Raw genomic sequence first — 25,011 nt, 5'->3', positions numbered from 1 at the left:
AAGTTTCTTTTAACAGGAGCAAAATTTTATCAAACATAACAGAGAGAAAGAAAGATAAAGAAGAGTGTTTATTATTTGATAAAATTCATAATAAAATAATCCTCCTCAAATCTATTACATAACGATTGTTAAAGACGATCCTTTCAATATTCAATAGTAATATTTTCATAAATGATTAATTAATAAACTTCTAAATGTAATATAAATTTGAGATATATGGAATTAATATTTTCAATGGTACAAGGTTAGGCTTCGCCATAATAAAATCGATCTCCTTAAAAGGTTTCGCCTGGAAAAGGCGCGCGTCGTGAGAAGTAGGTTAACTAACTGGCAACACCCATGTTTCATATAGTTCACGGGAGTTTTCCCAGACCTGTAACGAGCTCCGACGGATAGAAAGAGAGAAGATCGCAGTCGATCTTTGTATAAGCTATGTTTCATCCCACGACTTTCTTCCTCTTACGACAATACGGCCGTCTATGAAGGGGCAGACGATTGCATGGTTGTCATTGTCTTACACACGATGTCAATGATTACACAGTTACGTTGATTACACAGTAATGATGCTGTAATGAGAAATTAGATTCAAAGAAAACATCTGTTTATTGCCAACGCTGTATGTATTGATATTTCTTTTAGATTTTCTCAGCGCAGATGTGTAATAAAAGCGATTTGAGGTATTTGTGTCCATCTTGATTGCTTATTTATGTTTTGCTTCTTTACGTCTGTTATTTACTTACCACTTCTTCTTGCGTGTTTATATTCTTTGTTTGTTTATAATCTTTTTCTTTATCTTCTCAAATTTTCTGTTTATACTAATATACATTTACACACTCCGTATCAATCGTATACATGATTATACAATAATAATAACAATAATAATAATATACACTTCTGTTCTTTATTTTTCTTCTTTTTTTAAGCTTATTTACATTCTTTATTCGTTTCCTTATATAAGAAAGGAGTAAATTGCGTATCTTCCCACTTTTAAATATGCGCTAAAGGTGCAACTAGTAAAAGTATGAGAATGTCTCGACCTTCAACGCTAGCACCTGTTATTCGCCAACAGATTACTTCATACTTTTTTATTGCTAATGATAAAAATCGAACATCTTAAAATGAAGTAATATCTTTGTTTTCCAAAAATCATCAGCTTATTGCAACGAATCCTCAGTTCCCATCGAAGTGCCTCATCCATCGCCGGAAATCATTTTTTCAGAAAAGAGAAACAATCTTTGTCCGACTTTTCAAAGTCGATACTTTATCGTCAGAGGTGGAGCTGTTCGCCTCGGCCTTTGGTAACTGTACACGTCCCCTTCTCGTCTTTCCAGCAACGTCCTTCTTTAGCTACTTCGATCTACTCCTCTCTTTTTTCCATTCGTGACCTCCTTCTCGTTAATCTGTTTGCACGACTTTTGCTCCAATCGCGAATCTTTCTATTTTCTGTTCACCTAAAAAGAAAAAAAGAAGAAAGGCAGAAATATGACTGCCACAACTCGATTAATGTAAGTCAATATTCCATTTATTCTTTCTCATTATCAAAACGTACAGTTGGCAGGATAGTTTAATCATTATAATACAATTAATAATTCAGTCATTCTAATGTAATTATTGAACTGTTCCGGTAACTGAAGATTTTCATAACGAAGAGATATTTATCGGCATAAGTCATTTTTCATGAAACTGACTGACTTACACTGTCCAACTCTTAAGTCCTCTATATAACCTACATATAATAATAAGAGAAATGAGTACTTAACACGTGAAATGCTACGTGAGTTTTACATATTCTGTCCTGGGAACTGCAATGAATTGAGATATACTACAACATACAATAATATTTAATTTCTACAAGATATTAAATACTGTATCAAATATTAATAACATTATATTCACAATGCTATTTAAGTCATTCACATTATCGAAAATTGTTTATCCATGAAATTTATCTCACCTTAATAATTCTAAAAAATTGAATTACGTGGTCCATCGATGACCACCGTAGCAGTCATCTTGTTAAAGGAAGAGTTCACGAGTCATCTCGTTCACATCCTATTAGGAACATCCTCCTCCGGTGGACTGTGGTGGTCCTCTCACTTTCTCGCGCGATCTCCGTGAGTCCTCTTTTTCCGCGTCCTTTCGAGTCCCCACCATTGCCACCACCAGTCACGTAGGTCAAAGAAACGGAAAGAAAAAAGGAGACTGCAGGGTGGCCCAGCCGCATTTGAGCGTCGCTCCCCTATAGCCTATGCTTGTTGCGTTCTCACCTCCGTATCCTGGACAGGACCTTTTGAACCGGCTCGATGAGAAAGCCGCGAGACGGAATGAGGCGGGCGCGAACGAACCCACTCGGCGCCGCGCGCGGTCACGCTTGTCGCGTGCGCACGTGTGCAGTTTCCATCGTGCGCCATCCACGGTCTACATAATATATACATACGCGTTGCATCCAGCTGCATCGAGTTTGTTCCTTCTTCCTGAATAGCATATACGTAACGATGACGCATGGAGTGTGATAAAACTATTCTTGAGTACAGAACCTCACGAAAGTATTGGAACACTTGTCATAGAAAATTTCTTACGCATTTATGAAAAATGTTGAAGTAATTACTTCAAGAAACACTCTACACCTTTTCTTTTGTATATCCGTGACCTGGAGACTGCTGTTACGAAGAGAATAGAACTTAGTGAAATAAATATTCGAAACAAGGAGAGGACCATGTTATTGTTCCCTTGAATATAAATGTTGTTTTAGGTTACAAGGTCCAGAAACAAAAGAGCGATAAATAGATTTCTATTTCTGTGTTTTGTAGCCCTCAGCTAGAGCTATATACCAAGATTAACTTTTTGGTAATATCCTTTGCTATAAATATATGAACGTACTCCCTATTACCTTTTATTGTATTGTAACACTGAAAGAGTGAGGATCTGGATCAGCATACATTATACCTGTACTTATACTTACACATATACTTATTTTAATATATTTTTCCATTACAAATTCACCCACTCGTCCCTCTATCAGTCGACTTCAACAGAAAATTTCAATACGCAGAAATATCTAAGATATAATATCCGGAGCACAGAATATTAAAAAATATATTCAAAATATCCAAAGTAAAGTACTTATTGTAATATTAAGATAATGAAAGAAATCTTTATTTAAATTTTCTATTTATAGGTATATTAATATCAAGTATCTTTATTTATAACGTATCTGTATAAATATTCACAGACCGGCTATAAATTTACCACATATAATATACCATATATGATGTATTTAACTAATTCAATCTATAATTGTATGAGAGTTACAATTTCAAAACATAGGATTATTTATTTCATTCAATTAAATCCACCGATGATAATTAACAGAGATATGCTGCTACCACAACCAAATGCATTCTCTGGTGCATAAAATCTACAAGCCTAGAACCTTGTTAAAGCTTAATTCTTCTAAAACTTCTACATAATTACGAGACCACCTAACACTTCGTACAACATTCTCTGTATTTATACACCTCCGAGAACACATAAAAAAAATTACGTTCGCGATATCTCAGGGCAATTACACTTCGTTTCTACTTTGCTTATCACTGACTGGCTTGCGCAGTCTCGCGAAGGAAGTGTTTGAGCAAGGGTCATTATCTCTAGCAGAGGCTGAAATCATCCAGGAACGTGTGTCTTCCTCGTTTTACCGGTCTTACCCTTATCAACGATCAAGAAGGAATACGCTGCGAGACGTTGCCCGCGAAACAACGATAAACAGCTCGCACGGAATTGCCGGTTACGCGGTTATTATCGAGCTGGTGCACGCGTCTGCGTCCCTCAGGATGCGTGGAAGCCTCCTACGTGGAAGCATGCGGCTAGTCAGGCTTCCGTAACTGTGTCGTCCTCCACTTCCGGTAGAATGCTTCGTTGTTTCCAGGGTACAGTTCGAGCGCGCGGGTGTCGCGAACTAATTAATTTTTATCAATTCTAATCTATCAAACATGACCGATCTTCACATTTCTATCTACAAAATCACGAATAAAATTTATAGCGGCGGATGAAAGAAAGTTTATAAAATAAGAACTATAAGAAGACATGGTAATTTTACAAAATGGACTTATAATTTAATGAGAGCAATGATATAAATGCAGTGTATACCATAAGATAGAAGATTGTTACTAATATTGAAAACAATTTGTAGCACAAAAGTTTCTAGTAAAATTCATAGTATATTAATTTCAAATTTTCTCCACTTCCTTCTCCCTGCCCTGTATATCTTGTATAGCTTTATCATTGGGAGACTTTTAGTGCAAAACAATAAAGATCGCAATGAATGGAGAGGAAGGAATAGTTTTATTTATTAACTTTCAACGTGCAGATAGCGTAGCTCACTGAAATAACAAAATATATAGAACACGATTTCAACGTCACCTGCGACCGTACAATTAAAGTTAACGTCATATCTGCCCTAAGATTCTTGACAGAATACGTGGGTAGAGTTTATAAAAAATAAAACCATTACAGTTCAAATATGAATGATAATTTATAAATTTCTGATATCTACTGTGCACGTATCTTTTTCTCTATGAGAGTCGCGTTTAGATTGGTTGTGTGAATATAGAAAAGTGGGCAGAGTTACGAAAGTGGACTAACGATAGCGTTAAGAACAAGTATCATTGCGAGACACGGAGGATTGCGGAATGATTATTGTATATGTTTCGTGGTAATTCCTGGTGCCGTTTCGTTCCGTAATTTGAACTTTCTAGTCTTATATGGGAAAAAAAGGACATTAAGGGATATTAAGGGAATTAATGGATACCGTCGCGTTTCTTACGGAGATGAAAATAGTAGGGATTATGTAACTGTGCAAAGAGATGCTTTAATGGACTTGTTTTGGCGCTATTGGACGTCGGTGAAAGCAAGAAAAATTAAGTAGGAGCTTTAATAGGAAATGGTATGTGATAAATTTCTTCGATTTATTACTAGAATTCTAGTTTGTCATTAGTAGCAGAGAATTTCTGATATACATGACGACGTGAAAGTATTAATTTAGGAAGCAAAAAGTTCTAAAGTAAAAAGTGTTTCACAACATTCAACTTCTGATGAATCTACGATAATTTGTGATCTCAATTTTGCTGCAAACATATTTAGCCCCAGAACGCAACTGCTCATAACTAAAATTTATGACTAAAATAGGTTTCATTTGTTCCAAATAATATCTTTGATTCTCAACTATTAAATCATTAAACTATGAATCAAGGATAAAGTGTACAATATTATATCATATATATATATATATCATATATATAGTTATATATCATATATATAGTTATATATATATATATATATATATATATATATATATATATATATCATAAAAATAGGAGTTTTCCAGCCAATCAAAAATGATGAAACTAAAATATTTTTTCAGATAATGTCACCAAGGAAAGTTCTCTCTAATTTTGTTTGGATCCCTTTCGCGTCACACTCCCAGTCACGATGGAACCACGAAAGAGACTCACCTGGCACGTCGAGGTAGAAAAGAATCAAAAAGGTTCGCCCCCCTTTCGCTCACAGTTACCGGGCACGGACTGTAGTCTCTCCTTCGCGGCGAGCTGTTTCTCTCTCTCCATTCCTTCCACTCCCATAGCAGAGGCCGCATACCTCCTTAGGATGCAGTATAGACCTGTCCATTGGCTGGCACAGACATCGGTTCTTTTTCGAAACGACAACGACTCATGAAACCGAGAGGATAGAGGATACAAGTCGTGTTAGATACACTCGTGTACCGATGCGTCATGAGGTAGGGTGTATGTACGTGATTTTTTCTAAATGTTATTTTTCAAACGAGTGATCTCCCAAACGGAAATACACGTGGTGTGATGATGAGTTGATACGGTGCTGCGAGGAAGAAGGATCTTGGACCGACTTTATGAGGTAAGGTCCTTGGCAGATGGTATTTCTTTACTTTCAAGTGATTGATCGAGTCCGAACAAAAGTTCAAAACAACATTCATTGGATTATTAAACGTTACTTTAATTATTGTTCGCTATATTTATTGGAATAATTTGTCATTTAAGGATCGTTTGGTTTAATAATATTGTGAATCGAACGGGTGGATATGTGAAAGGAAATATCAAAGCTATACAACGTATCTTCCATAAAAATTCATTGACGTTCAAGCACGTCTCGATTTCCTGTTTTTGTTTTAGTCACGTGCTACTATCGAGGTAGCATCTTGAAAACTTGATACACGCGTTGTTACGTAGAGTTTGATTTAGATAGAATACGAATTGAACCGGTAAAAGTGGAGTTATGAATACGTATAAATCTTGATGAAGTTGAGACCAACTGTGTAAGGTAATTCTATATCAGGCTCGATTTTACTGGTATTTCCTTGACCTTTATATCGAGAGATAGTTAAAGTCGTTGGCTAGAAACTTTAAACAATTATATCAAATATTTCAGTGGTCTGTGAAAGGCAGGAAAAATGAAAAGTTAAAACCAGCCAGTCTTGTTATCAGGAATATACGTTTGTTAAAGGATATTTTTTACACTTTCCTTTTACATGACTGAGAAATAATAAAATAGTGACAAACTATGCCGAACTCCCGTCATCGTTTTCGTCAGTTCGAGGAAAACCAGTCTGACCAGCGAGTGCACTAGTCGAAGTCATGGTTTCAAGGAACCGGTGTCAAGTTCGTGGAGCAGGAAAAGCTTGAATATACATGTATTAACACGTTCAGAGATTAATCGGTTGATTTTTTCATAAATACCGATCCTGCGTTCCTCAAGGTTGCTTGGAAGACTTTTTCTACGACTTACAGCTTTCTTGATCGACCAATGAAGATATGATGTACGTCAGATCTTTTCTTCGTAAACATTGTGGTATTTTTATTATTACATAAAACTTAGATACTTGTGCTATTAAATTTCTACACTTATTTCAATATTCCATCATTCATTAACGCGTTGGTCTATGTACAAATTTCCTTGGCCTTACCTTTAGGCCTTGAAATTTTCTGTTTGCAGATTTCTTAAAAAAATTGTCCACAATAGAAATAATATATATTAAAGTAACTCTAAGATTAGAGGAATAGCATCCGAAGTAATCCGTAGGAAAACTGGAAGAATTCTGGAAAAATTCCATAATTACTTTCACCACATTAGAATTATTTAATTCCTTAAAACGACGCGTTCCACGTTTTTTAATTTTGTTGCTACTAAAATCATAGTTGTTTCAATAGAATTAATTTTATTTCCTGTAGAGATAGAAATGTAGTTTTATGTACTTGTTTATTTTCATTATATTACAGTAATTATATACATATACAGCATTAATTTATAATATACTGATTTATTAAACACTTTAACGGTTCCAGCGTTAAAGAAACCGTATTAATGACACGTCTATCCGGTACACAGTATAGTCTGGAACAGCAGCGTCTCGTGTAGCAAAAATGCAAAGACAGGGCAGAAAGAAGCGCGTGACAAGATGGTACTTTTCTTAGTCATTCATCCTGGGCATCACCTGGTCACACAGTGTCAGAATGCCAGGCGCGTAACGTAATGGTGTGGATCGTAGAGGGGGCCTCTATAACGGTTTTTTTTCTTCCTCTCGCCGGCTACTCCGTCTTCCTCTCGCTTTTCTATGGCCTGCCTTCGCTCTGCCTCTTCTCCTTTCTCGGCGATTAACGAGTCTAGGACGTCGAGACTCGTACGATCAGCACGGAACAGTTAACCGCGCGTACTCGTTTGCTTTTCGCGCAATCCGAAGAGAAAATCGGTATCGCGGATACGAATCAAACCGGGCGCTTCACTTCGAGAAACAGAGAGAATAGATCCTACGCCAATGTTGCTGGCCTGACCGGTATCACCGCGATGGCGGTTCGCGAAATTTCACAAGGAACGCGTTTCGAAATGCTTGTTGCCGGTATCGAAAACCAATTACGAGCCGTTCGTGCTTGGTACGCATTTTTTTTTAGCGTATCTAGGTCAATGAACGAATCTAGGTAACTTATCTGCACAGAAATTCTCTGGGAAATTGGTCTCAAAGGCGAGAATGTGATAGATGTTTGCCACGCGTGAACTCCACTGTGGACTTTTGTAATTTGGGGATTGTTGCGTGTATACACAATGTCTCGGGTGTTTACATAGTAGGTGCTTAAGCTGTAAAATGGATATGGTAAATATTTGTACAGAATCTTAGATTTTGAGAATTTAGAATTGATTGGGGTAAAGTGCTTTAGGTAATGTTGTAATATTACGCTTATGTGTAATCTAGGAAATTGTGTAGCTCAACCACGAAAATAAGTAAAAGTTGAGTGGCCGCAAAACTTGAAGAACGTAATTTTATTAAAATAGTATATTCACTACCATCTGCTAGATTCTGAATAATCCTGGTTTTTCTAGGAAATGTGTTGGAACATTACTAAGATCCTGTAAGACCTGTTGTATAATCGAATTAATTTGTTTAATTATTATACTAGTAAAACTGCATAAGTTACAAGTTACAAATTACCAGTGTTAATAAATTCTCTTGTATAATAGTAGCAACGATTTACATGTGAATATTACAAAATATACGAATCCATTTCATTGTCTAAATTGTTCTACTTCACATAAAATTCTAAATGTAAATTCCGTTTGCTCTTCTCAATTCACTACAAAAAAAGTATTGCGTAACTGAAACAAAATAGTAACACACTGCATTTAAGGAGTTAAGTAATTTTTTAAATGATTATGAATTTATGATCAACTCTTTAAATTCATTTCGAATTATGTAGTATAAGTTTTGATCCACATTAACGAACGCGAAACGAACATTACATTATCTTTTTTACGATCGACCTAAATGGAAAATAATTTATCGAATGAGCGGCTAATGTATTCGAGTTTCTCCGCGGCGCGGTGTAGCGTTTTGAGTACATTCGAATATGCATCGCGTTGGAAAAATGGCTAGTACCGTGACATATTTTTCCGCGTATTACTTCAGCAAATTCTATTGTGACACATCACCATGCACCGCGGCGTATAATTTCTACGTAGTATGTTTCATTCACGGGAAACGAACGTGCGGAAGCAAACGCAAAGAGAAAAGCTTTCTATCAGATAGCACAGGAATTAATTCTTGCACGGAGCGTCGCAACGCGTAATAAATGGCGAAATACGTTTAGCCGATGATGAAACCGGTTTCCTTGTTGATCGAACAACAGTCCATGAAATTGAGCTCAATTTCAGCGTTTTAACGATTATGTTTTGAAATCGATATGTTTATAGTTGATGGAAAATCATAAAATATTAATAAAGTAATTATTCATTTTGTTCCTGACTTTGTTTTTCATTTCTGTTTGAAATGAAGTTCATGTTCTTTTAATTGATACATGTGTTGCAATAAAGGAGCGAAGAAACAGTTATAACTTTCTCGAGTAGTTGATTATTCAATTTTATAGTATCGCTTTGAACTCTTGATTATTTTACAGTATTATCTTCATTGATGGCTACAATCAATTCTCTTTAAAAGTAACGTCTAAATGAACAAATTATCACAGTAATAAAATAAGATCGTGATACATTAAACAAATGTATCATCAACTAACTGGATATAAAATCTCGATAAGATAGAATATACGTGTGTATATATATTGTTAGTTAAAAGCCAAGAATATATTTTTCTTCCCCTACCTAACGAGCAGATCAATTTCATCGTTTCAAATTGATTGAAGGTAATGACCACTTTTATTTCAAAATTGAGGCGCATAGAATGCTTTTATCTTGTTATTTTAATCATGTTTTAAATCACGATGACCCATATAACGAAGCACCAGCACTTAAACTTTGAACAGCAAATTGCATGCATTGCGGTAGTTACCATCAAGTATAATTCATAAGGAATACAAGACAACGTCATGAATTCGAATTCGTTTAATATCATGAATAATGGGATCATGCATTATTAAATAGAGCATGGCGTTGTTTCTATTTGAATAATTTTGTGTTCTCATTATCTCCTTTATTTTCATCCTTTTCCATAATCTTAAAAGATTTTTTTCTCATTACAGAATATTTATATGTATATCTTATATTTGAGAATCGCGCTTAGTAAATACATTGTGGTCAGCGATCGTTGCGCTTACGGTGTAATATTCCGTTTACTATTATTTCTGCGAGATTTCATGGTGTGTTTTATGGTTCGTTCATGGCGAATGACGAAAGCGCGATCTGTGAATTTCTTCCTGGCTAGAATTGAATCCATCGCATAATCTAGTCATATCGTTTTATGTTCCGTCGCTGATAATTGCAATTACACTGTTCAGAATCTCGGACGAGTTTTTAAACAGTAGAAGTATACTCTTGGTCATGAGTTTTAACGTTCCATGCTTTCCCGCGTTGCGCACATTATAATAGAAATCGTACCAACGTTGGAATACTTCGAGTCCGTTTGTTATTGCTGAATCTATTTAAGCGGTTTATGTGGAAATGTAAATTTTCTTGTATGTTTCGTTGTCAATTCCTCTTCTATACTGCTCAACTATGAAAAAAGAAAATAAAATATTAGATGTGTATTATAAATGTAAATGAATTCGGTGCCTTTAGAAAGAAAATGGAAATTCTATTCATTATGTAATATTTTAATCATCAAAACCGTTCTTATTATTTCATTAACTATAGTAAGCGTGAAACTATTATAACTAATATTAATATTGCTAATATTAATTGTAGATTTTATTTCATAAAACTCCTGTAAGATAGAAAAAATATTTGAATTTAAGTTAGAAATAGGTAAATCTAAGAATCAAAAGTTCAAATTAGTTTGTACGCCTAATATGCCTAATATGCCTAATTTGCTAAGCAAATCACTAATACTATCACAACATATAATAAACGTAGTAATCTGTGAAAACTTTGTCAATGTACTACAAATTGCTTCTTTAGTAGTTGCAGCCCTTCTCCATTGTTGGGTAATATAGTGATGCACGAATATTTGAATATAAATGACTTCATAAGGACTTTAAATATTATCCATTTTGTGTAAAATTTCTTGAGTTTAACTATGAGTCAAGATCATAGCAACGTGTTCTTTCGATGGTATTTAAAGATACTCAAATTTAATCCTATGATTAAGATTCCTGTGTGAAGTAATTGTGAGAATTGTTTCAACAAGGTAGCAGGTCTCGTGCCTTTCCTGTATCATACAAAATTTCTAGTAGTTTCACATGATTAATAATTAGGTTTGCCGAAGACAATACTTGATAACAACCTTCAGAACACGGAAGTCAACTAGTGGTACGAAGTCACCGGAAAATCGCTAGTATACTGTCCCGTAGTCGTCGCTTGTTTCTCTTCGCAGAATGATTGCTTCCCACGTATTACTTTCAGCAATAGCTGATTCTCATTGAAGCCTTCAAAATGAACAGTTTAAAAATTCTCAAAATTAAGCAAAAAATTAGACAAAAAGCCACAGGTGGTGATGAAAATGAACTCCAGTTAGCTATACAAACTATATTTCCCCTAACAAATTCATATAAACGGAGCTTTTTAATCATACATTATAAAATATTTTATTATTTATCTATTACATTTGTCTATTCTATCATACAGTAAAATATATGTACGCATTTAGAGAAAATTTCAAATTCACAGTTTAGAGAAATTCTTATATAATGCAAATAATTTACAAGAGTAGTTTGCGTAACTTTTATACAATATTTTTATGATAGGTACATTTCAAACCTATCTTAATAAAAAGAACAAGCAAACTGTCATTCATAAAAAGGATAAATTGCAATAATCATATGTGCTTTCATTCTAGTACCTACCTTAATTTTATGGGTAGAAATCATGCTGTGTATTATTTATTCTAACATAACCCATTGTGTTTTAAATTCCGCAATTCATCTGAACGATTTCCTATTAACTTCATAATCCATCATTTTGCTCCACATACTTGGCCTTTAAATACCAGAGTCTAAATGAATATCGTTGCAGTTCCATTTAAACGCTACAGAAAAATATTATTGGTCGAGTGGTTTTGATTCCGCACAAATTGCTGTCTTGAGTGAGAGTTATGACAGAGGCGGAATAGCATAGAACGCAATCTGCATTTATCCAAGCCGATGCTGTTGTGCAAGACATTTGTTCGGAATCTGTCTGGAGACTCTACTAGAAAGTTACCGCAGAGTTCTTAACAATCCTGCGTAACATTAATACGCGCTACTCATTGGCCCATGAAATTTCGTATGCTGATCTTGAAATCACGTTGAAATATTATTTTCCGTTTACACTACCAGAAAAAGTCGTTTGGAATGCTGCTTTTACGAAAAAATACTTAATCGATTACTACACACTCTGATTAACGAAGATCGCGGTCAGTACTTGCATTCTAAACTTTCTTGTTCGGCGAATTCCAACTTTGATTCAAATCTTTTACACCTTTTATCAGTATATTCCGGAACTATGCGCGTGTATGCAGATCTTTTTAGGAATCTTATCTTACAGTATTTATTAACCTTATTTTGCCTCATACATATTTTTCTATAATATGCATATTTCACTCATACAAGTTTTAATTACAAAGTATTTCTTAATCCTTAAGATTTGAGGTTTATCAATTATCTGAAAGTAATTTTCTACTTTTTTCTAGTATCTCGTTAAAGATAAGAGCAACAATTACCTTTTTTTGCTAAACCCTACCCATAAAAGCAACACGATTATCCACCAACACCAAATTCATTCGTACACTTTACAAGCTTAAATTAATTAAAACAGAAGAGCAGTACTCAAGGCGTAGATAAATGTTCGATGACTAATAGGACAATTTAATTTACGGATCGCAGCACAAGAATACCGCGAACTCCTGAAATGGAATCTGATTTCTAACGGCTTTTCACTGACCGTGCTCACCCGCTAGAAGTCATTCAGACACCGTACTCGGTGGCTACACTGCCGGCTGGTGGTTCGCCTGAAAGCATTTTTTCGGAATGCCACAGAAAGAACGCGGCTCGGTCGCTGCTGCGTTTTATATGGGTGGTAACCGGTGGCTCCGATAGATCGTTGCATCCTCCGCAGTATTTAACCATTTCCTCTCTCCTGCCCACTCGTCTATGCGTCGCATTTTTCCAACAGAGACCGCGAACATTGATCCCAACAACGTCCAAGAAACAAATGCACGTACGCTTATTTCAGATGGCTCTCGAGCTCGCCTATGGTTAGCTTCTTCTCGATAGTTTCCTTTCTAGTTGAAGACGTTGATCGAACTATTATCTGAGTGATGTCTATTTGCTGTGTAATTAATCGTTGTTTGGATAGAAAGTGAGTGGTCTTGTACGTATGTGGAGATATAAAGTATCACTATACATGGAAATATATAAATATCACTAGAGTGTGGACGTTTATAGAAATTTAGATACTTGTGAATGCAGTTAGAGAAATGAAATGTAACAAGACTTTGTTTCACCTATTAGCTTTTATAACAAGAGCACATTTTTTTATATACTTTAAATTAGTTTGAATACTTTTGTATAAAATTTGTGTGTGAACGGATAATTTGAAACCGAAGTTTCACAGCGATTATTGGTCATATAATTTATTGTTTGTCGTAATTGTTGATAGATCATAAAATTTATTGTCCTTTTTCTGTCTGTTTCTTAAATTTTTGTAGTCAGTTTTATAGGAGAAAACATTACCATGAACGCGGAGATGTTATTTTTGCATTATTTAAAGCGGTACAATTATTAAGATACGCTTGTTTCGATGACCGGAAGTGAACGGAATCGTGACGAATCGCAGTGTAGGAAGTGTTCACCTTTCACGCAAGAGAGAACGCGCTTTTATGTATAAAACTTCGTGTTTCAATTTGTTTAATGAAAGTTCTAAGCATAAGCCGCGGAATTGTTCTTCTTACACCCAACATTTTCATCTTTGAATCCACTTTCTACTCGTCCACTAAATAACCGTTATTCAACGAATGCAACGTCAACTACTGATGCTAATGATGGTCCTTGTGCATATCAGTAAATAGCATTATGATTGTTAATTTACATTCTCAAATTATACAGCGAAGAATGAAAGACAATGGTCTTGCGATGTCAAACATCTCACGATAATTAAAGAACCCCTAATTATAAAAAGAACAAGTTCCCAACGAGCTGCAATTGGATCTTAGGCTTGGTGAAAATGGAGGGATGAAAATTGTTAACATTTTGCATGCTAAAACTATGTGATCTGACGGATTTAAATTAAAAATCTATTAGAAATATATACTATTTAAATAGGAACATGAGCTACGCTCTCGAGTGTTGCATCGTTAGTAATATAAGTCGGTTGAATCGCAAATAGACTAAAAATATATTTTTAACGTAAAAGTCCTAAAAATCTCGCATCAATTGTCTGTATCGAAATTAATCTTCAAAAATTAAAAGTAAAAGAATATTTAACATATTTATTTCGTTAACCCGCAGGTGACGATGTGGACAATTTTGCTCTTCACACTCTCCACGTGGTCTTCGTCATGGGGTCAGGTGATCAACAGAGCGCCGCATTTCGTGCAAGGTGGAGACATGGCCAGACTGGCCGTGTCAGAAGGCACACCTCCAGGTGCACCTGTATACACTCTTCAAGGAGAAGATCCGGAAGGATCCAAGTTACATTATTCGATCAGTGGTGAATACTTCACTGTAAATCGGGACAGCGGTGTCGTTGTTTTAAGAAAGGCGCTGGACAGGGAGACCCAGGATTTGATTGAAGTGATCATCAGTATAACGGGTAACTACATTGTTTTTATAGATATTCCGTTACACTGTTACTGTAGAATATCAATGGATAGATGACGGTATATATAGAGCATTAGATGACCGATACGCTAGCGGAATAGTGATGACTCGATTGTGCAATTAAATTTCGGTGAAATTTGTTTTCTATATTTATTACGCGACTATACCTTTAAACTTTTGATTTCAGTCTTTATTTGAGGGGCTCGGTAAAGAAATTATACAAATGTCTTTGAACAACGAGATACACATAATAATTAATATAAAGAATTATCTTGAAAACTTCTGGGCCTCCATGAGTATATATAGAGATAATTTCATTCATAACTTTCTTCAATGAAAATACGATCATGGCCTTTTTCACTTGTATCACTTCTTCCTTAAGCAACTCAATTCATCAAACAATATTCCTTATTTCCTTGTGTTCACTTCAAACGTACACTTCTTATTTACTAGACAATGAGAGATATCTATGAGTAATATTAAAAAATCAATATTCTATTAGACGAAGGGATCGCAGGATCAGAACCCAACACAGTATCCCTCCGACGCGAGATAGCTGTGTTAGATGAGAATGATAATCCACCGGTATACCACGGCAGACCTTATGCAGCCAGGGTGCCAGAAAGCGCACATGTGGGTGGTCTTCTAGTTCCACCTGGTACGATCACGATCACAGATCGCGATGGTGGTGTAAACGCGGATATTCACGTGCAGTGTGTCTCTACGTCACGAGACGATGATGTCTGCGAGGTCTTCAACGTTTCTACAGAAAAGGTAGAAACCTTGACATTTCATTGTAACAAACAATTCGTGGCGATTCACTAAACGTAATTACTATCCAGAATTTTTACTTATGTTCTACATTCAGCTTTGCTTACATTCTCAGCTATTTGCTTCTGTATATTATATGATTTCCAAATTTTCAGTTAATTACTTCTTTACATTCTACGATCTTTCTAAGATCTTAACTATATCTTCTCCAGATCCTATTATATATATTTTTATTTCCCTATATCCTACACGCCAAAATTCTCAACTATTCATTACTTCTGTAAACTATACTATCCTTAAATTCTTAAGTACTTACTTTCAATACTTAAATTTCCCTTCTACCATTTCTTCAACGAAAATATCATTAAGTTAAGAAAAATTGCCAATTATTTACATCCTACGCTCGAATTCCTCTTCTACGATTGTTTAACGAAAAGTCGATCAAGCCTATAAATCAAAAACTACATTTTCAGTTGACGGAGGGAAAATACGACGTACAGATCACCCTGTCGAAGTCTCTGGACTACGAGAGGAGAAACTCGTATTTGATCAACCTTTTGGCTGTAGACGGTGCCAGCGATGTATCGAAAAGGTTACAGGCCAGGGCAACAGTAGCCGTGGACGTTCTCGATGTTCAGGTAAGTGGGTCTCGACCTAACCGCGGATGTAACTGTACATCCAGTGTGATCATTCCGTATTGGTTAGTAAGATCGTTTACGATAATCTAAGCAGGAAAGCGCAGTCTGTTACCTAGTGACTCTGTTCGCGGAACGTCTGATTATGTGTACGCGTTGTTCGCGAAATAACTTTCACCAGAACGGTAAACGTTTTCGTTCGTTCGTTCGTTCTAACACAAACTTTAATCATTCTCGAAATCCTCCGTTATATAACGGTCTCAAATTCTTTTAATTAATTCCTGGGAATCGTGAGAATTAGTCTAGACAAATGAAAAACCAAGTGAGATGATACTAGTGATATTTGACAGTAGATTATAGATATTTATTTATCTCTAAATCAGTAGATTATAGATATAGATATTTTGTTAAAATACTGTTAAAACACCGTTCGTGGTTGAAGACTTGGCTAGCAGTAAATTTTAAGAACGAAGCACACGTATTTTTGTTAAAACAGTTGGTTGAAATAGTCACATTTACAAATCAGATAGTTCAATATGGTGATGAACGAATTTGGATATACTGGTACAACTTTTGTAACATTTTTATTTTACAATTGCTATAATGCTGAATAACTGTATTTTCGGTTTAAATATTGTACAAATATGAGTATTACTATGAGAGTACTGTTAAATAAATACGAGATCTAGAATATAAAATTCTTTACCAAAAATAATCGGTTGGCGCTTGAAATTAAAACTTTTTACGTGAAAGAGGTGACAAACATTGCAACAGGTTTCAAAGCAATAGGCATAGTTTTGGCAGTACGTACTGTGTCAGCTTTGATCAAAAGCTGAAGTCAAATAAGCAGAATACATCTCTTGCTCCAGTATCATCCACTAGCAAACCTTTGAATCAGGGATTTACATTTACTACGGATTCTAAATGATAAACAAATTGCATAAATTGCTTTCAGGATCAGCCGCCCGTGTTCCTGAACGCGCCGTACAGCGCCGCACTTCCAGAGAACACGCCAGCTAGTCACACGATCCTAACAATCAGAGCGCGAGATGGTGACACGGGTGAACCTAGAGTTCTCCTACTAACTCTCGAAGACGAGGAATCAGGCCACTTTGATCTAGACGTATCGAGAGAGGGTGACGTGACAGTAGGAAAACTGGTTACCACCAACATTTCCCTCGATCGAGAGGATCCTAGTATCCTACAAAATGGTGGGATTTATACGTTCCAAGTGAAAGCTACGGAATTAATCAATAACGAGATCCCAGCAGACACTGCAACCTCGATTGTCACGATAGTCGTTACAGATGTTGACGATTTGATGCCTGTGTTTAACGAGAAGTACTTTAATATAAAAATTTCAGAAGACATAGGTAAAGGTACACCTTTACCGGGATTAAATATGATAGTGAGTGATGGAGATGTTGGAGAGAATGCGAAGTACAGATTGGCTCTTAGAGATGCGCCGGATTATCCTGGAATTAGCAAGGCTTTCATTGTTAGTCCCGAAGAAGCTCAAGGTCGTGTGCCAGTTGTGGTTAAAGCAAAAGATGTTAATGTCTTGGATTATGATGTGGATGACCTCGCTAAAAGGCAACTAGAGTTCGAAGTTGTTGCACTGGTTGCAAATGAAGTGGTACGAATTTGTCGTCAATAACTTGTAAATAGACCATGGACTTTGATGCATTTACGAAAAATTTGGAGATATACTATAAAAAATACACCACAATATGCAAGAATCTATAAGAATATAACATACAAATACAATATAATATACTTGGAATGATGTTTAGTAGATAAAATAAATTTCTAGGCTTAAAAGTATAAATTCTATATTTTGTATAAATACTCCTAGTTTACATATAAATATTTTTAACACAGTAATAGATACATTCTTAACAATTCCTAGATTTGTTTCTGTAGAACGTCCATGTTATCTTTGACCATATACAAATAAATATTTGTATAACGATTGATGTATGAAAAGTAATATATTAATAAATAAATTTTAGGTGGCCGCAAGTAGAGTTCACGTAGAGTTAATGGACGCCAACGATCACAGTCCAGAATTTTCTCAATCGGTGTACAAACTATCTGTGCCAGAAGACGCGGAAATAGGCACACGATTCGGCGATGTGTTCGCAAGAGACTACGACAGTGGTTCTTTTGGTGAATTGACTTACACTCTACGTGGTTTCGGAGCTGACAAATTCGAAACTAATCTAAAAACAGGTGGAGTATCGGTAGCAAAACCATTGGACTACGAAGCTCAGAAATCGTATTCATTGACGATGGAAGCTAAAGATGGAGGTGGAAGAGTATCTGCTGTGAATATTTTGATAGAATTGGATGATGTTAATGACAATAAGCCAGTATTTGAACAAAACGAATATACCAGAACTGTCCGCGAAGGAGCAACAAGTTTCGATCCACAGATGTTTGTTAGAGCCACTGACGTCGATGGCCCAGCACAGGGAAATGGGAAAGTAACGTACTCCATCAGTTCGCACAACAGTATGACGAACGGTGTTTTCAAGGTACGTGTTGCAGTCAGATAAATATGAAAGAGTAAAAATAAATGAAATAAGCATAGGTATAATCAGAGGCAGATCTACCTTGACGCCAATGACACAATAAGATTCGGGCCCCGGAAAACTATGGAGGCCCCAAAGGTGGTTGCAAAAAAGATTAATAAACGATTATAAGAATCATATAAAATACATTTGTTAGTATCCAAGGGGTGGGATAAAAATTTTAACTTGGCCAAAATGAGCATTCGATAAGTCCATTCTAAAACATTTTGGAGGATCCTTGCGTTTTCTAAAATACGCGAAAAAAAGAGAATCTTCCTCGCTTACAATTTCGAGGAGTTTTAAAAGCAATTTTGGACTGGCCATCGTGCGTATTTTAATTGCTACACATGAAGTTAATGTGCACCGTCTAAGTGAATATCATATTTTGACAGATTAGTCAAAAGATCTCTAAACGTAAATATTAATTTCCTATTGATTTAAGAAACATCTTAAACATTTTTCAATTCGTTTTAGCTCAAAATGATTATTAGCTTCAGGCAGCCAAAGTGTTAAATCCACCACTGAGTATAATGAATAAAAAATAGTAATCCTATAAAGTCCTATTTGTAGGTTATTATTAAAAGTTATTTCGTGTACAGAATTAATAACAATATTTTTACAGATAAATTCAGAGACCGGAGAAGTGACAATGGCGAAAGCAGTGCGTTCAGACGACACAGAAAGAGGAATTTACGAATTAATAATTCGTGCTACGGATGCTGGAACGCCGCCATTATATTCCGAAGCAAAATTATCAGTTAGGGTCGGAGTACCTGGAAACCAAAAACCCATCTTCCGAGGAAATTACAAATCTAATGTACCAGGACCTAGCACTTACCGAGCAAGATTGTTGGAGAACGCTTCGCCAGGAACGGAAGTCATTAGAGTCGTAGCAAACGATCCTGACGGAAGAGACAACTTGTTGCAGTATCACATTGCTTCCGGTGCTAAAGATAATTTTGTCATAGACTCTAGGTAATTTACACTATAATTTACATCTCTATAATTTATTTAAGACAAATACGTAACAATTTTCGTAAATGCTTTTTCCAATAAATGTTTCCAGAGATCCAGAATAATATATTGTAAATATTAAATATTAAAATCTGTTATGAATTGTTTAGTTCCGGTGTTATCACGGTCTCACCGGATGCTCGTTTGGATTTGGAAACCGGAGGAGAAAAGTACGAAGTAATAGTTTACGCCATAGACTCTGGCACACCACTTAGGGAAACCGCTACGACAACTGTCACAGTGAATATGGTAGACGTGAACAACAAACCACCGATGTTCAACGAGTCGACGTATCTCGTTTACGTATCGGAAAGAGCATCTATTGGTAGGTTCCAAATTAATAAAAAACATACAGCATGATTCTTTTGTTAGTTAATTCATAGGCAGCATTAACAGTAGTGAATCGCATACTCACGTTCTCACTTTGTACATAGTGGTGCATGAAACTTTCAAGTTAGATAAAATGTCCATTTTATACTCTTTCAAAAATGATATTTGAAAAAGTTTCCGCTAATATTATATAACTATAAAACTATTTGGTACCGTCCATTTGTTTTACTGAGATCTTTTACGTGTCACGTCGTCATATTCAATATTAGCAACAAATTTTTCACGTATCACTTTTAAAATATAAAATGAAAAATCTTTCTGGTCGGAACTATCTTGTACATCACTGTATATAAAAATATAAGAAAAGTATGTGGTTCCCGGTATGATTATCGACACAGTCCTTATGTTAACTAGCGGCAGGATCATGCAATATAAATTACAACAGAAAGAATTCAGTGCTGATAATTAATAATCGTTAAACAGGTGAACCAGTATTGAAAGTAGTAGCAACAGACCCAGACTCAGATGCTTATTTGGAATATTCTTTAGTAGAACCCATCAGGGCTGTCGACAAAACTGGCGTGGCTCTGAAGAGCACAACTTCCTATGATTACAAAACAGCGTTTCGAATAAATTCCATGACTGGTTTAATTACAGTAAATCGTGTGTTAGATTATCAAGTGGCTGCAGTAGTCATTTTGACGGTTCAGGTGCAAGATTTGAACGCCGTCGTTGATAAAGAGAAACAGATTACGAATGTCGAGGTGACGATTTATATCCAAGCTTACAGCGACGACAATCCAACGTTTACGAATCCAGGATGGTCGCCTAATAACCCCACAATCAAAATTTCCGTGCCAGAGGAACAACCTCTTGGAACTACTTTGCTAATGCTATCAGCTAAAGAACCAACTACTGGTTATGCTGTTCAAAGGTTTGAATTGGTGAGGGAAGATGATGATGAAGGGTATGTGAATGTGGGTGTTCAAAGCGGAAACGTTGTTTTGAGCAAGCGGCTGGACTATGAAGCTCTGAATCAAAAGGTAAATTTTAGTTTTAAAGCTAATTTTTTATATTCACTTTAATCCTATAAATTCTAATTTCTAAGCTCATATTTAGTATTTATTCTTGTTCTATTTGTAATTAAATTATTCAAATTATAATTTTAAAACTAAGTTCCTGTGTCTATACATAATTATGTTTTGGGATTTAAACGGTTTGTGATTTTCAGTTCATTCGATTTAAAGTACGAGCGTTAGCAAGAGATTACGAGATAACAAGAAAAATGTCGGAAGCCAACTTGATAGTCGAAGTGCAAGACATGAATGACAACAGTCCTATCTTTACTCAAAAGGATTACAAAATTTCTGTATTAGAATCGGTAAAACCTCCAAAGATTGTATTGAACGTCAGAGCTACGGACATGGATAGCTCCAGCACGGAACAGGAAGTTAAGAGAGGATACGGTGAAGTGAGATACTCTTTGGTTGGGGAAAACGCTAATATGTTTGAGGTGGAACCAATAACTGGTAACATTCAGGTGAATAAATTTATCTTTATAAATTTTACTAGAATTTAAGTTACATTCATTATATCTATGTTACATTAATTTGAATATTTCTAACCTTATTTGTATAGATTGCTACCAATACAACACTTGACAGAGAAAAACAGTCGGTTCTCCGTTTTTACGTCGTAGCATCAGACATGCCTCAAGGTGGAGCAGAACAGAGAAGCACTAGAGCTTTGGTGACCGTAGATGTTTTAGATGTCAATGATAACGCTCCGAGTTTTGAGCAAGAATCTTATACAGCTGTAATACCTGAGAATGCTTCATCAGGTGTCAGTGTAGTGAATATTACTGCCACAGATCCAGACGAAGGCAATGGCGGAATAATCAATTATGAAATCATTGATGAGGGCGAAGCAAGTGGTAAGCAAAAGTATAACATTTTTTCCGTTTTCGAAGTATTAATGTTTTTTCTTTAACTCTTTGATTGTAATGAAAAATTCAGAATGAACAATAATTATTTCTTTATCGTCACTGTAAAAGAGTCAAATATTTTAAATTTTCAAATACAATCAATCGCCAAGGAATTCTAAGATTGACTTGTGGATTATAAAAATTCTAGGACTGTTCAAAATAAACCACACAACCGGCGAAATTTATTCAGCTCGAGAATTGACAGGCAAAGGAAGGACAGAGCCATACATAATGAGGATCAGAGCTCAAGATGGCGGCGTGCCAGAACTCTATTCCGACGTAATTCTGACACTTTACATCGGTGATGTAGTCAGCAATGATGGCGTACCTCTTTTCATCAGACCCACCCTCGAAGAAGTAGCTCACATAGCTGAAAACTCAACCATTGGCAATCCAGTGTTCCAAGTCGTAGCTTCAGATCCCGATGATCCGAATTTACCAAACGGAAAGATCACTTTCAAATTTCTAGAAGATGGAAACTTCGGCAAAGATGCGAGTGCCTTCAAAATAAACAGCGAAACTGGTCTAATTACTACCAGAAAATTACTAGATCGAGAAACAAAGGATAGTTATACCTTGATATTAGTTGCTCAAGACTTGGGAAGTCCTCCTCAGCAGGCAACCAGAGTTCTTCAAGTTCTAGTGAATGATATCGACGATCATAAGCCTCATTTTAAAAGAAACTTAGACAGTTCACCTATAGAACTGACAATATTCGAAGAAGAACCAATTGGAACAAAAGTTGGCGTGATCGAGGCGATTGACGAAGATATCGGAGAAAATGGAATGATCGACTATTCAATTATCTATGGAAACGAAGCTAGGCTGTTTATTGTAGAAAGACTCGAAAACAATTCAGCAGTGATCAAATCAAACGGTCGACTCGATAGAGAGACAGCTGATCGTCATTTGCTAACGATTAAATGTTTCCCCTTTTCCACAAAGAAGAGTGACATCGTTCCAAAACCTTACAATCGACAAGATCCTTCTGAAAGACAAATTCTTGTCAATATTTTGGATATCGACGATAATAAGCCAAAGTTTAAAAAGGAGAATGTTACATTGGGTGTCCGTCTAAATGTTCCAATAGACACGAGTCTCATCACTCTGGAAGCTTTCGATGCTGACTCTGACGCTCTTCCAATTAATTACAGCACGGGCAAAGCTTCTTTTACTTCCCTCGTTGATCCTTCTATGTCTAAACGAGAGATTCCCTCGCATTTGTCTTTGAATCCTCAAACTGGAGAACTCAGAACGACTGGTTCCATGACCAGTTACGCAGATGGTTACATGGAAATCATTGTCTCGGCCAATAACTCGGTTACACCAGGCAGAGAGACGAATATCACATTAAGGATATTTCTGCTGCGTGACAGAGACATGTTGAAGTTTGTGTTTTCGAAGCCACCTGTAGAGGTCAGAAAGACTCTGGAGGATTTTGAGAAATCTGTGCAACAAGCTCTGTCTTTACCGATAACTGTCAATGTTTACGATACGCAGTTTTATTCGAAGGAAGACAACTCTTTGGATTTCTCTTCGACCAGTTCCTGTTTTCAAATGGTTGGAAAGGAAGCATATGATTTGGACGAAATGAAAGCTCTTCTAACTGATCCAAAAAACGAGGAATTGAAGAAAGTTTATAGGACGTATCATGTGGAGAAGGTGCAACATTGCGCTGCCATGGTAGCTAGAGCTGACGCCTCGATGACGCAGATGTGGGTGCTTGCCATCGCGGTTCTTGTTGGCATTGCTACGGTAATTTCTAGTTGTGCGCTTTGCTGCATGCACGCCAAGTGAGTATCCATGATTTTCTTGGATTTTTACGACTTGTAAGAGGAATTAGCTATATTTTCGAATGATCCAAATTTTTAAATGCTATTGTTATATACACTATCGATGAAAAGTTTGGAATCACCCCATATCTTCTACAGATTTTCAGAATGTAAATAAAATTAAGAATTTAGGAATTTAATTTAAAATTCCAACTTAGAAGTTCGTTATCTTATTACACATATATTATCCGTAACCACAATCTTCTCTTAACAACAAGTAGTCGAGTTTTGTGAAGAAAATTACAATTAGTTTAATTGTTCCTTCCAGGTACAAACGACAAGTAAAACACGCCCGTTTGCGTGATCAGCCTCGGCCGCCATTAAGTTACGTCTCCTCCGGTCCAGGGATGGTCAGTGCCACATCACATACAACGCTGGGACCTGGTACCATGGTTTCTCTAGGACCACACGAAGGTCCTTACGAATGGGGAGCGGATACAACTCTCTATCATCCGAGTACTCTCGGTTCTAGGACGTAAACGAGTAGACGATGACTGAACGGCATAAAGATTTTCATTCTTCTGTACAGAAAACGCCTTGAGAAAGATCTTTTTAGCTCAGAACCGAGATTTCGATGGATAAGTATTTGTATCACTTCGATACTACTTAACGAGCATGCCATATTGAGATTTTATTTACTAAAAGTATTATTGGTGGAAGAAATACCAGAGAAGTGATTATCATACTAGATGGAAACAATAATTTGAATGCTATATTAACAATGGAAACCTTGAACATAAGCATTCACGTAAAATTAGATATTTCCTCAATCAAAAAATCTCTAAGATGAATCTGACAACCATAGTTACGAACGTCAATCAAAGATAGAGTACAACTATAATACTTGCTCGTAGCTATTCGTTAGTTTTGAATGTTATTTTAAAGCAACGAAACTTATTCAAGGTATGTGGCTTAGCAGGGAATTGTTCAAACGCACAACGTTATCAAAATCAGTGAATTGATTCATTCAATGAGAACGAGAAAAATCGTGGATCACATTTCAAGAACTGACAATGCGCTATTCTTGCTGGAAACGCCCGAAGCATACGAATAAATTGTATTATAGTCATTTGCGGTGTCATCGAGAAAATTACGAGAATCGTGCAACGAAGT

General features: G+C 36.0%; 1 protein-coding gene across 5 annotated transcripts; it reads left to right on the top strand.

Annotated features, from left to right (window-relative positions):
- The first annotated feature begins 5,638 nt into the window (after positions 1-5,638).
- On the top strand, positions 5,639-24,552 carry LOC117236022 (cadherin-related family member 2). Of its 5 annotated transcripts, none has more exons than XM_033498601.1 (14): positions 7,675-7,819; positions 8,018-8,144; positions 14,448-14,751; positions 15,262-15,533; positions 16,004-16,168; positions 17,121-17,801; positions 18,178-18,702; positions 19,361-19,713; positions 19,863-20,077; positions 20,566-21,125; positions 21,314-21,622; positions 21,721-22,015; positions 22,215-23,859; positions 24,167-24,552. In XM_033498601.1, exons 3-14 carry the CDS (start codon positions 14,454-14,456, stop codon positions 24,375-24,377), a joined length of 5,529 nt encoding a protein of 1,842 aa, XP_033354492.1. In that variant the 5' UTR covers positions 7,675-7,819; positions 8,018-8,144; positions 14,448-14,453; the 3' UTR covers positions 24,378-24,552. The 5 variants fall into 5 exon arrangements, with proteins under 5 accessions (XP_033354489.1, XP_033354492.1, XP_033354490.1 ...); XM_033498599.1 differs by having other exon boundaries at positions 7,684-7,955; XM_033498597.1 differs by having other exon boundaries at positions 7,684-7,955; positions 8,018-8,173.
- Positions 24,553-25,011: the final 459 nt, after the last annotated feature.

This window comes from Bombus vosnesenskii, unplaced genomic scaffold (genome assembly GCF_011952255.1).
Source record: "Bombus vosnesenskii isolate JDL3184/JDL3185 unplaced genomic scaffold, Bvos_JDL3184-5_v1.1 scf7180000013339, whole genome shotgun sequence".
Classification (NCBI taxonomy): Eukaryota; Metazoa; Arthropoda; class Insecta; order Hymenoptera; family Apidae; genus Bombus; species Bombus vosnesenskii.
Note: the sequence above shows the minus strand (reverse complement) of the source record. Positions and strands in the feature narration are given on the sequence as shown.

Excerpts from the sequence above, each read along its gene's own strand:
- LOC117236022 (XM_033498597.1), top strand. Across the intron at positions 17,802-18,177 it reads CACTGGTTGCAAATGAAGTG|GTGGCCGCAAGTAGAGTTCA; the intron begins GTACGAATTTGT and ends AATAAATTTTAG. Across the intron at positions 22,016-22,214 it reads TGATGAGGGCGAAGCAAGTG|GACTGTTCAAAATAAACCAC; the intron begins GTAAGCAAAAGT and ends TAAAAATTCTAG.